At 32.3% G+C, this 13,541-nt stretch overlaps 1 protein-coding gene across 3 annotated transcripts; it reads left to right on the plus strand.

The window, feature by feature from the left end:
• LOC109354219 (2-oxoglutarate dehydrogenase, mitochondrial-like) lies at positions 4,331-11,748 on the plus strand. 3 transcript variants are annotated; one of them, XM_019596565.1, is made up of 10 exons: positions 4,331-4,452; positions 4,925-6,576; positions 6,668-6,894; positions 6,983-7,315; positions 8,523-8,769; positions 9,644-9,772; positions 9,864-10,079; positions 10,281-10,404; positions 11,277-11,520; positions 11,573-11,748. In XM_019596565.1, the coding sequence occupies exons 2-9, from the start codon at positions 5,014-5,016 to the stop codon at positions 11,513-11,515; spliced, it is 3,078 nt and encodes a 1,025-aa protein (XP_019452110.1). In that variant the 5' UTR covers positions 4,331-4,452; positions 4,925-5,013; the 3' UTR covers positions 11,516-11,520; positions 11,573-11,748. The 3 variants fall into 3 exon arrangements, with proteins under 3 accessions (XP_019452110.1, XP_019452109.1, XP_019452111.1); XM_019596564.1 differs by having other exon boundaries at positions 11,277-11,748; XM_019596566.1 differs by having other exon boundaries at positions 4,352-4,452; positions 5,010-6,576; positions 11,277-11,748.

The following is a 13,541-nucleotide window of genomic DNA, read 5'->3' on the forward strand; positions in this document are numbered from 1 at the left end:
TGTACAAACATTAGTAATTGAAATGAACTATAAATTATGTTGACTATGTATTAATCAATATTTTCACACTAATAATATATAAATATTACAATTGAAATAATGTTTGTTTTATGTTATAAGAATAGGAAAATATATTTTTATGCTTGAGTGTTTTCTTATTTCTATGGAAGAAGTTGTGAATGTTTTATTCTAAAAATTAAACTTTTCGATTATACTAATGTTTGTTGCTAATTTCCCACTTTTTGCCTATAGTCAAATGACAATATTTTTGGTATTTAAGTTGTATTAAAGTATCATTTAACATATATTTGTTTTCTTATTATATGACATAAAAAATATTAATCTTGCTTTCGAAGAAATGTTGAGAGGTGATAATTGACTATATTACTCAAATGGTAAATAGAATAATATATTTTTTTATGTAAAATATAAGTATTTTGATAATTGTATGATATATTTCCGAGAATATATATAAAAAACAAACAAATATAAATATATCTATATTATGGAAATGAAAATATGTACCCTAAATAAATGTTTGGTTAATTAACTTATTTTTCTTTGGTAGATAAACATTGAAGAAGTTCATTTTCCTATGAATATATTTTTGGAATTAGTTATTGCAAAAGAAAATTGTTTTGTATCATGATAAAAAAAATATGGTTGATTTGTATATTACAAAGTTAAAAGCCTTTGTTTTTATACTTTACTAACATATCATCTTTGCAGGGCAAGGAATATATAAATAATAATGTGATATTAAACAAAGTGGAAACTTTTCATTTGATATTTATTTAAAAAAATGCAAATGAAATACGTTTTTCACTTGCATATTTATATGAGAAATAAGTTTTTCACTTGCATATTTATCCCAAGTCCTAAGTATTTTCTAAAAGAAATGTATTATTGCTTCATTTCCAAAAAAGTTAGTCAATTTTTTTAATATCCTACAAAATTAAGGAATGATTCTTTTTTTGCAAATTACAATTTACACCTTAATCACATCTACTCTTATTCATTATTATTAATAGGTAATTATTGTAAAAATTACTAGCAAAAATAATTCCATCTAATGTTAAAGGATTCATGAATTTGCTAAAACAACAATTAAATTTGCAGCTCTTATATTTAATGTGTTTTTTTTTGTAAATCAAGAAATAAGAAGAAAAAACGACAGCTGAATAATCACTCTTAAGAACGTCGTATGCTCTCGGAGGTCCTAAGTTCCATACTTTTTTACCATTTCCTAAGACTTTGTTTGGGAGTTAAGAAGAAAATGGAAGAAGAGTGATTAAAGGGTTAGGAAGGGGAGGAAGAGAACGGAAAATGAAAGAAATTATCTTCATTGTTTGGGGTATAAAATTTAGACGAATGAGGATAAACTAATGATAATGTAAGAATATTTTTTTATTTTTCTTTAAAAATGTAATTAACAATAAGAAATGAATAATAATATATAATTATTACTAAACATATTTAGCTATTTTGACATTTTATATCAAAAAAACCCTAAATTGTGAGAACTTAAAAAATAGACACATGAAGGGTTTTGGACCCTCCAAAACCTTCATATCTCCTTAATCAAACTCTCAAACAAGGGAAATACTTTCCAAAGGCATCCCTTCTCTTCCCCTCCAAAACTCTATTCTCAAACAAGGTCTAACCGTTCCATTTTGGTCATAAAATATGCAAGCATATTTGCCCCTTTTTCCATATTAAATTCGAATAATATTCCATATCCATCAATTTAGCTAAGATCAATACTTCTATACTACAATAAACATAAAAAAATGAAATCCAATGACCTCATTATCACATTAATAGCCATCATCGACATTATTATCCAACAAACAACTCTCATCAATATTTAGCTTAACTTATTTTGCCTATAGAAAATATCACCGAACTCGAGAACGACCCTCGTCTAAAGAATCATTGATATAATCATGATGAACATTACAAACTATATGACTAATATCCACATTATTGAATTTAGAATAGAGTCGTTCTTCTATCTCCATATCTACCACATGCCCACTATAAAAATATTGTATTGAATTTGGTTCTTCATAACCACATATTTCTCAATTTCTCATTTTTAATCTCTCATTTGATTATGCAACTTATTTTTCACAATTTTCATAGTTGAAAAGACTTTTTCTATAGTTGTTGTGACAACCGGTAAAAATCATTGTTAACTTCAAAACAAAATAAGTTAATGAGTAAACAATGTGTCTTTTACTTTCAAACAACTTATCTAAATATTATTGATTTCGTATAAAGAAGCAAAATCAACTGTAATACACATTTCAATGATGTAAGTCTCAAGTTGGTTATTAATCATTGCCAAATTAATTGAACAAAAATCATCACTTAGGTAAAACTTTGCAAATCCAAATAGTTTTGTCATATCAAAATTAGAGAACAAATAATTGGCTCAAACAAGACAATTAAAGAAGCAATTGAGTATATTTTATATTCAATTCCATAATGTTTTTTTTTTCATGAAACATGTCATTTGGAAATTATATACTATTTTTGTATTATCAATTATATTCTTTCCTTTTTGGATAATGAAATAATATCTTTTATGATACGTGAGTATCCTCCCAACAAATGTCACTATCAGATTCAAACATTTATTCTTTTGTATATTACATACTATGATTTATGAATGAGTAATTGACAAAATATGCATTAAATTATTCATATAATAATTAGCCAATTAGGTAATTTGTTTGTAACTTACCGACAAAATGAATTAATTTGATTTTAGTCAAGATATACACTATAATGATTTTCTTAATTGAGCCTCTAGGTAGTGAAAATAAAAACATGTTGAAGTTTGATTGACTTTTTTATTTTTTAGTTTATAATTTTATAAATTATAATATTATATTTTATAAGCATAATATAAAAACAGAATCTATATTAAATGTAACTCATGTTTGACCGATTTATTTATTTCTAATAATATTGACTTATTATTATTACTACTAACACTCTAGATTGTAGAATAGAACACTTTCCATAACTTTTGAGTTTTTTTTTTAAATTTATTCATATTTTTTTGATATTTTAATAATAACCTTTTTAAATTTATGCTTTTAATTTAAGTATTTTATCCCACGTAATTTAGTAATTAATATTATTCTCTTTTCTTAATTTTTCTTCACTTTCGATATGTTTATTCTGTTACAAAATTTTCTCAATATAGTGTGAAATTGAGATGGAGCTCATTGTTCGACTTTGCCAAGTAATTTTATCTCTTAGTAATTGTTATCTTAATAGCTTCTATTTCAAGTTTTTTCCTCTCATTTATTAGAATTATGATTAAATTTAGATTGGGAAATTAATTTTAGATATGAAAATTTGATAAGAATATTTTTATTTAGAAAAAAAAAGATGAGGATCTATTTACATTTAAATTAAGTTACAATAGTTACACAATGTCATCTATCCATTTTCATAAATCCAACGGACTAAAGAGGTGAAACTTAAAAGTTATCTAATATTCCTGTTTTTCTCTCTCATCACTCTTTCACTAACCATTTGGTTCATTAGATTCAACGAAATAAATGAATGAAATTGAATATAACTAGTATAACTTAATATAAGTGTAAACAAATCTCTCCTCTTAGAAAATGATATATCTTCGTACTAAATCTTCAAACAAATCCTCCTATCTAAAAGAAAGAATTATATCACAAAATAATATTTTATATATGAGAAAAACATATATGCATCGATAGTGTAAGAGTTTTTCACAATGTCAGTACATTATCCATTATTCATTTTTAAATAATACAAATAAATGATAGATGATATACTAACAATATATAAATCTTTATACTATTTTTTGGTAATACCAAGAATGTACTTAATCTTGTTGCTTGTTGGGTAAGGAACTCAACCTTTTAGGGTTCGTGATTGTTTCTCTCAATAAATGTCGCTCCTAGAAATCAAAGCCTCGACCTTCGAGATCAAGTAGAGTCTTACACCACACCACAATGCCTTGTAGGCAATCTTTACGATGTCAATCTAATGATTTTTTTGGTTTCCCACATATATTCTCGCATTAGAGGCAATCATGTCCGAACCGAGAACATCAGGTACGTGAGACTAACTCTCTCATCAAATATTTTTTCATCCATAAGATTCGAACCCGATACCTTAATTAAGAGAGAGAAATCAAACATGTACCACTTAAATCAACACTCAACCATTATCTAATGATTTAGAATGACATACTTTTCTTTGTGTGGATTTGGATGAGATTTTAGCAAGTGTAGAAAAGTTTAGAAAAAACAGCAAAATGAAATGAAATAAAAAGGTAAGAAAATAGCATACACAATAATACGCAACCAAAGAAAGAAGGTATCAAAATTAAATCAAAATTTCTCATTCATTCCTTCAATTCTCTCACTCTTTCACACACCGCTATCAATTAGGGTTTGCACTCTCACCAATTTCTCTCCCATTCCCCTTATTCTCAATTTTCCTCTTCAATCTTCCCAATTCCCAATATTTCTAACTTCAATCAATTCATCAAATATTATTTTTTAAATTGCATTCCGCAATCAACATTACGCTCAATTGTGATTTCATTTTCCTACAATAACTTTATGGAAAAGTCAAAAAAATTTGGTTCTATTAAGGATATCTTTCACCTTTTGAGTAAGGAACTTATCCTTTCGGGTGTAACAAGTGTCCCTCGAACATTTGGTCTTTTCGGGATCTAGTAGGTCTTACATTACTAGACGAACGCCTTGTTGGTAGCGTGAAGGGAATTTAACACATGGATTCATGTTGAATCAATTATAGTTTTTGTTCTAATAAATAACATATCTTGTATTTTTTTTCCTTTTTTGTTTTTTATTTACTATTTTTTGCTAACTTTTTTTTGCATATATGGTTTTTTCAGATGTGTTTTAATTGCAAAGCCTGATTCTTTAGGATATAAAGATCATTGAGAATTTGGTAATTGTTGTTTGATATTTTGGTGTGAGATCAATGGCATGGTTTAGAGCTGGTGCTAGCATTGCAAAGCATGTAATTAGGAGGACCCTTTCTCAGGGTGGATCCTCATATCTTGTGTCAAGAGCTAGGGCCCTTCCACCATTATCAAATGGTAGAAAATTACACACTACAGTTTTCAATAAAAAGGCGCAGGCGGCACCGGCCCCTCACCCTGTGCCTCTTTCTAGGTTAAGTGATAGTTTCTTAGATGGTACAAGTAGTGTGTACTTGGAGGAGCTTCAGAGGACTTGGGAGGCTGATCCCAGCAGTGTTGATGAGTCTTGGGACAATTTCTTTAGGAACTTTGTTGGTCAAAGTTCCACGACCCCTGGGATTTCTGGTCAAACAATCCAAGAGAGTATGAGGTTGTTGTTGTTGGTGAGGGCATACCAGGTTAATGGACACACCAAGGCCAAGCTAGATCCGTTGAGTTTGGAAGAAAGGGATGTCTCTGAAGAATTGGATCTTGGCCTTTATGGGTTCTTTGAGGCTGATCTTGATAGGGAGTTCTTTTTGGGTGTGTGGAGGATGGCTGGTTTCTTGTCTGAGAACCGCCCAGTGCAAACTCTTAGATCCATTTTAACACGCCTTGAGCAGGCTTATTGTGGAAACATTGGGTATGAGTATATGCACATTGCAGATCGCAACAAGTGTAATTGGCTTCGGGATAAGATTGAAACCCCTACGCCTATCCAGTTTAACCGGGAGCGTCGTGAGGTTATCTTTGATAGGCTCACATGGAGTACACTGTTCGAGAACTTTTTGGCCACCAAGTGGACATCGGCCAAGAGGTTTGGGCTTGAAGGGGGAGAGACACTTATTCCTGGCATGAAAGAAATGTTTGATCGGGCATCTGATCTTGGGGTTGAGAGCATAGTTATTGGAATGGCACACAGGGGAAGGCTGAATGTTCTGGGTAATGTAGTTCGGAAGCCTCTAAAACAGATTTTTTGCGAGTTTAGTGGTGGTGTTCAACCTGAGGATGAAGTTGGACTTTACACAGGAACTGGTGATGTCAAATATCATTTGGGGACATCTTATGATCGCCCAACTAGGGGTGGCGGTAGGTTACATTTGTCCTTGGTGGCAAATCCTAGTCACTTGGAAGCTGTCAACCCAGTTGTTATTGGGAAAACTCGAGCGAAGCAGTATTACTCAAATGATGTGGGCAAATTGAAAAACATGGGTATTTTGATTCATGGAGATGGTAGTTTTGCAGGCCAGGGCGTGGTCTATGAAACCCTACATTTAAGTGCTCTTCCGAATTATTCTACAGGCGGGACTATTCACATTGTGTTCAACAACCAAGTTGCATTTACAACTGATCCAAGTTGTGGCAGATCTTCACAGTATTGCACTGATGTTGCCAAAGCTCTAGATGTTCCCATCTTTCACGTGAATGGTGATGATGTGGAAGCCGTTGTTCATGCTTGTGAACTTGCAGCTGAGTGGCGCCAGACTTTCCATTCAGATGTAGTTGTTGACTTAGTGTGTTACCGTCGATTTGGCCACAATGAGATTGATGAGCCATCCTTCACACAGCCTAAAATGTATAAGGTTAGCTCTTCGTATATTATAGTTTTTTCTTTCTATATGCATATTGCTTCTGGATAAGCTTGTTATCTTTGCAACATTATATGCTATATAGGTCATCCGAAGCCATCCCTCAGCTCTTGAGATCTATCAGAAGAAACTTTTGGAAACAGGGGAACTGACAAAAGAAGACATTGATAAGATACAGAAGAAGGTCACATCAATTCTGAATGAAGAATTTATGGCTAGCAAAGAATATGTTCCAAAAAGAAGAGATTGGCTTTCAGCATACTGGTCTGGTTTCAAGACACCCGAACAGATTTCACGTATCCGAAACACAGGGTATGGTGAATTTAGTGTTCTTTTTTGCTTCATTTTTTTCTGTCTTTATGTATAACACTTCTGAAAGCTGTGATCTTTTCTTGTGCAGTGTGAAACCTGAGATCTTGAAAAATGTTGGGAAAGCAATCACAACCCTCCCTGAAAATTTCACACCTCATAGAGCAGTGAAGAGGATTTATGAACAACGTGCCCAAATGATTGAAACAGGTGAAGATATTGACTGGGGATGTGCAGAGGCACTTGCTTTGGCTACTTTGCTTGTTGAAGGTAACCATGTCCGATTAAGTGGTCAGGATGTTGAAAGAGGAACATTTAGTCACCGCCATTCTGTGGTTCATGACCAGACAACTGGGGAGAAGTACTGCCCCCTTGACCATGTTATAATGAACCAAAATGAAGAGATGTTTACCGTTAGCAATAGGTAACCTTTCTTCATTATATACATTACCGTCTTGCTTGTTTCAGCATTGTTATACTGTTATACCACTGGTATCCTAGTTTTCATAGATATAAGATCTGTAACCACTCTCTACTTATCTTTGGCTCTGATTTCTTGGTCTTCCAACTTACAGGATATATGACATATTGCAACTATACTTTTACACTGAACGGTTGTGCATTTCCTGTTTTGTAATTTTGTTTTTTTACAGAATGATGTTTTCTTAACATTACTAACTTTAATTAAAGATTATAAGATTGTAGTGTTTCTATAATTGTGCGAAGATAATAAATTTTTATGTATGGCTTATTTTTCATTCTATATTAGTCACAGAGAGGGTGAGCCTCGGTGCAACGATAAGGTTGCTTGCCTTATGACCTGTAGGTCATGGGTTCAAGTCCCAGAAATGGCCTCTTTTCTTGTGAGGGTATGGTTGCGTGCATCTACCCTCCCTAAAACCCTCTAGGTGGGAGCTTCGTGCACCAGACCACTTTTTCTCCCTACATTTGTCACGTGGCATAAATTTCTGATTTTTTTTTAATATCTTGCTGGTCAAGTGATTGTTGATAATTGGTTATATTTTGGATGTTGAAATGTATCTTTATTCTGCCTTGCTTTTTATGCTTTCTAATGGTTTTCAATTAGTTTTGATTCTTGACATGATTTCTTGTGAGTGTAATGTTCATAATACTGTAATAAAACTTCATATACCCTTAAGAATTTTGTATGCATATTGGATAATGAAATTTGAAGAGTTGAAGAAAATATTGGGTTACATTTCTGAACTTCTATCGTAGGAATCTTGAAGAATATGAGGTTTGCATTTTGTATGAAGGTTTCATTAATGAGGAAAATTAATATGAACTACTTTTATTTTGGCATTTATATTTGTCTTCCTTTGGTTTCGTTGATCCTTTTTGTAAAACCTTAGTGATTGGATTTTTTGTGTGTCAAGATAATCACTATTGTGGCATTTAGTGTGTTTTACGCATTCAAGGCTTTATTCCTATACAAGCACTTGCATTTTTAGTTAGGAACTATTATTCCTTCGTTCCCCATTCTTACTTCCTAGTTCCTATGTTATATGCCTTCTTCTGGATGAAAATATTACATCTTGATTATTATAAAAATGGGTGTGCATTCCACTTGTCTAGTATTTTGCCTAAGAAGTTTTTGAAACATTATGCAGCTCACTTTCCGAGTTTGGCGTTCTTGGATTTGAATTGGGTTACTCGATGGAAAACCCCAATTCATTGGTAATTTGGGAGGCTCAATTTGGTGATTTTGCTAATGGGGCTCATGTGATATTCGACAATTTCTTGGTTTCTGGTGAGTCTAAGTGGCTCCGTCAGTCTGGGCTTGTTGTGTTACTTCCTCATGGTTATGATGGCCAAGGCCCTGAGCATTCAAGTGCAAGATTGGAACGCTTCCTTCAGGTTCTGTTGTGAATCTATGCTCTAATTTTCTTTAAACTAATTTAAAATTTTTATTCCTTCTGCTTAGACCTGCTTGCCAACATTGGCTATTGGTTTGTCTTCCTCATTCTATATTTGTTGTATTTATTGATTGATGAGATTGATGGCAATCATGTTGGCATTGTCTGTGAGTTCTATGTATATGGTTGTAGTTCTTGATTGATTTATCTACTTGAACTAAATAGCACTTTCATATGAAAAATACTCTGTTAATTGTCTGTTGTGTCTTTTTCTCTTAATTTTATACATAAACTTACATATATAGGTACACACTTATACATATATAAATACACAGAGACAGGCACACATATATAGTATGTTTCGTACAGCCCGTACTATTACAAGTAGGCACACATATATAGTATGTTTCGTACAGCCCGTAATATTACAAGTAGAGACTTGTAAATACTGATTATGCATAGTTTGAGTAGTTTGTGGTTACCAAGGGTGATTGTCAATGGAACAACTGAGACTGAAATGAGAGATCAAAGAACCCCTTTCTCAAATTTTGATTGGTGGTTTGGATCTTTGTCAATGGACATGATTTATGATAGAGCATTATGGTGTCATTCGACCCGTGTAGCCGACCCCACCTAGTAGGATTAAGGTTTAATTGTTGTTGGTGGTTTGGATCTTTGTTTCTACTACTAACAAGCATAAAACTTAAACAAAACTGTTGTCCTGCCTGTTTTGGAACTGCTATTTGGTCTTGTTGCATGTGCTCTGTTTGTCACTTGATTTTATTTGTATCATATTTAAATTTAAGTACCATGTGTTCAATAACATTTTGTCTGTATTTGGTATTTAAATAATTTGCTCACTAATCTAATGACAGATGGCTGATGACAACCCACATGTTATTCCTGAGATGGATTCAACTCTTAGGAAACAGATTCAGGAGTGTAATTTGCAGATTGTGAATGTCACCACTCCTGCTAATTTTTTCCATGTGTTACGGAGGCAGGTTGGTATAACTAATTTTTTGATGTTGGCTTTGTTGTCTCATAAAGTTACATTCCTAATTTTCTCATGCTGTGATACTATTGTTCTTGCAGATACATAGAGAATTCCGTAAACCTCTCATTGTAATGTCCCCTAAGAACCTACTTCGTAGTAAGGCTTGCAGATCAAATTTATCTGAGTTCGATGATGTCCAAGGCCATCCAGGTTTTGACAAACAAGGAACAAGATTTAAGCGCCTCATTAAAGACCAAAATGACCACTCAGACCGTGAGGAGGGTATTAGACGACTAGTACTTTGCTCTGGAAAGGTATGTGATACCAATTAGAACCAGCTGTCTTCATGTTAATGATATTATCTAATTGTTATGCACTTTCATCTGCTGGATTTTAATAACAACCATATTTTTGAATTTGGTCCGGTTCTTCAGTTACATGTAAGCTCTATGTCTAGAGAATCCATTGTTTTCTACGATGCTGTCTGTAATATCAATATCAACTATTCCTTGCAGGTGTACTATGAACTTGATGATCAACGAACAAAGGTTGATGCGAAGGATGTTGCAATATGTCGGGTGGAACAACTTTGTCCTTTCCCCTATGACCTTGTCCAACGAGAGCTTAAAAGATATCCAAGTATGTACTTTCAGTTTTAGAAAGTTTTCTTTCAAAATAAAATTGTGATTTCTTAATTGCTTGCTGATGGTGACGAGCGAGGGTATTGGCACTCCCAAGTGCCTATTCCCATTTCTCGCAACTAATAATATTGTAAAATAAAAACCTAAAGAATGATTGGTTAATAGAGAGTGTGGATAAGAAATTTGGACTGCCGATAGCATTACCTTGATTTGAGTGAGTGTATAGTTAGTATATTGTCGTAATTCCTGTGGGAGTTTATTCCTTGTCCATTTCTGATTGAGGGTGAGATTTACATTTTCTCACATCAATGTTGGCATACTTTACCTTATAAGCTTAGCAAATAGTTTAATCAATTAAGACATAGTTGTTCACGTTTTGCTATTAAGCACTAAGCAGGACCAACAATTTGGGGTGCAGGATAATTTTCTCTTCTCATGAATTTTTTATCTTCTACCGTGCAAAGCCTGATTGCTTCTGCTGCTAATTTGTTTATATATGTCGTTCAAAATTCAAATGTGGTTAAAAACCTAAGATTCTGAAGTCTCAACTTATGTAATGTGTCTACCGCCCCTTCGTTTCACCTAATCAAGTATAAACTGTGGTGTTAGAGCATGAAATAATTAGTAACATGTTCTCCTTTTCTTGCTTGAAAGTTGTGTTTAAGCAACAATGGTATGGTTTATGTTTAGTGATCATGAGGTCACAGGTTCAAATCCTGGAAACAATTTATCCGCTTACAGGCGTAAGGTTGTGTATATCTACCCTCCCCAAACGGCCAAACCCCACTAAGTGGGAGACTAGTGCACGAGTCGCTCTTTAAAGTTTATGGTGGGTTTCCTTACATTTTCTTCTGTTTTGTTTTTTTGCAGATGCGGAGATTGTTTGGTGTCAAGAAGAGCCACTGAACATGGGTGGATACCCTTATGTTTTACCCCGGCTTATATCTTCCTTGAAAGCTGTAGGTAGGGGAGGTTATGAAGATGTCAAATATGTCGGTCGTGCCCCATCTGCAGCCACAGCCACTGGTTTCCTCAAGGTTCACCAGAAGGAGCAGGCTGAGATTGCTGAGAAAGCTCTTCAACGCGACCCAATCAGCTTCCCGTACTGAAGGCTTCGCCGATAATTTTCCATGTTGTGCCTGATTTATCATCCATGTAAGGATCAATAATTAGAAGGACACTATTTGGTGTTGAGTTTTGGCCTTTAAACTCAGGTTATAGCTGAATTTCATAGTATATAACTATATACTCATGATGAGGTGTTTTCTTTTTCTTCAGTTTTGTTGTTAAAGATTCAATTGCTATAGAATATGGGAAGGCGTTTTTGCCTTAAAAGATTGAATTCATACCATGTGATTTGGAAGAAATGAATCTTCAATAAATTTATTTCTTAACTATTATTTTTACTACTTTAATACATAGGTCACAAATACAAGTATAGGTTTACGTAAATGATGTATCATCCATCACCATTATGTATATTACTTTTATTTAAGGGTCAATAGTATTCTATTAGTAGAAAAACTGATTGTGTAAAAAAAAATTATACTAAGTGTAAACATACACTATTTTCTCTCTTTTTTTGTGTGGTGTAATTGATAGAAAATTCAGGAATATAGTGTCCAATTTTACTGGAGAGGGACCTTAATAGGGATTTAGAGTTTAAAATGCACTTAGTAACCATTTATTTCAAACAAATGATTTTGATTATATCAACAACTCTCATTTGTGCAAACCTATTATATTACAACCAATGATTTCTAAATTAAACTTTTAGAATGCAATCTAATTTTAGAGTCTGATTATGGCAATGATTTATGTTTATTGTAGAATTTTCAGGATTTATTGGCGTATTAGAATATACAGATGAGTAAGGGAAATAAAGTCATCTCATAAGTATATTTTATAAATTTGAAGTCTTTATTTTTTTTCTTTTCTTTCCAACGTTCAACTCGCAAATAATTTGTGATTTTTGAAGGGCAATAAAGAAAAGAAGAAGGCTTAAAAACTTTAAATATACTTTTAACATAAAATGAACTTTAACAGACAAATTATATATTGACAATCCAATTTGTTTTAAATTGTTGAATGATATTTGAACTTTTTATGTGGAGGTTATAGAGAGTTTAATTTCACCATATCAATATTAATTTAGTGGTCTAGCACTTTTATCATTTTCCAATTTTGATGTTGCAACTTTGATCTAAGAGCATCTACCAAGTATTCAACAATTTTTTGAAACAAAAATCTTAAATTGGAGAACATTAGTAGAATACTAGTGCTGCATGCATGCTTACCATGGAATGTTGTCACTTTCTCTTCAAATAAAATGATTGACATGTTTTTCCACTATTTCTCACATGGGTAAATATTGTTTTCTTATGAGATAGAAATCATTAAAATGGGTACAACTTGGGAAAGCTTTTTCTTATGACAAAATATAATTTGACAATAACAACTAGATTGTGTTTAATAAGTAGAGTAAATATTCATTTTAGTTGTTCATATTTTTTGAACTTACCATTTTGGTCCTCAAAATTTGAAAAATCCAAAATGTTCCCAAAATTTTAAAGGTAAGTTAAATTAGTCATCTTTAGGGTCAAATTAGTCTCTAGTAAAACGTGCTAAAAAAACTAATTTAACATACATTTTAATTTTTTGAGACCATTTTAAATTTTTTCAATTTTTGAGGGACCAAATTGGTAATGTCAAAAAACATGAGACTAAAATGATTATTTACTCTAATATATATGTACTGTCAGTTTGGATATTTTAACATATCATCCACCATTCATTTTTATTATTTCTATTAGAGTCAATTTTAATCAACATATAAATGATATGGATTACAATGTAAAGCATATAGTTTGTACTTACATACTAAATCCTAATAATAAATAAATATAGCATGTACTAATAAATAAATATAGCATGTAATGATATAAAGGTATAGCATGTTCTAATAAATAAGTATAGCATGTACTTATATTTAGTTATATGCATGAAGTTTTTTCTGCCTGTGTTCATTCATGGCCCAATATGTGCACTCATATCAATATAAGTACATTCAATCATACAAACTTGTAAAAAGTATGCAAGGTTTAGATTTAAACCAAAAAAATGCTCCTTTTCTTT

The sequence above is a fragment of the Lupinus angustifolius genome, chromosome LG08, assembly GCF_001865875.1.
Source record: "Lupinus angustifolius cultivar Tanjil chromosome LG08, LupAngTanjil_v1.0, whole genome shotgun sequence".
Classification (NCBI taxonomy): domain Eukaryota; kingdom Viridiplantae; phylum Streptophyta; class Magnoliopsida; order Fabales; family Fabaceae; genus Lupinus; species Lupinus angustifolius.

Coding starts and splice junctions, on each gene's coding strand:
- LOC109354219 (XM_019596564.1), top strand. CDS start 5,014: ATGGCATGGTTTAGAGCTGGTGCTAGCATTGCAAAGCATGTAATTAGG. Junction 6,895..6,982: donor TCACGTATCCGAAACACAGG/GTATGGTGAATT, acceptor TTTCTTGTGCAG/TGTGAAACCTGAGATCTTGA. Junction 7,316..8,522: donor ATGTTTACCGTTAGCAATAG/GTAACCTTTCTT, acceptor AACATTATGCAG/CTCACTTTCCGAGTTTGGCG.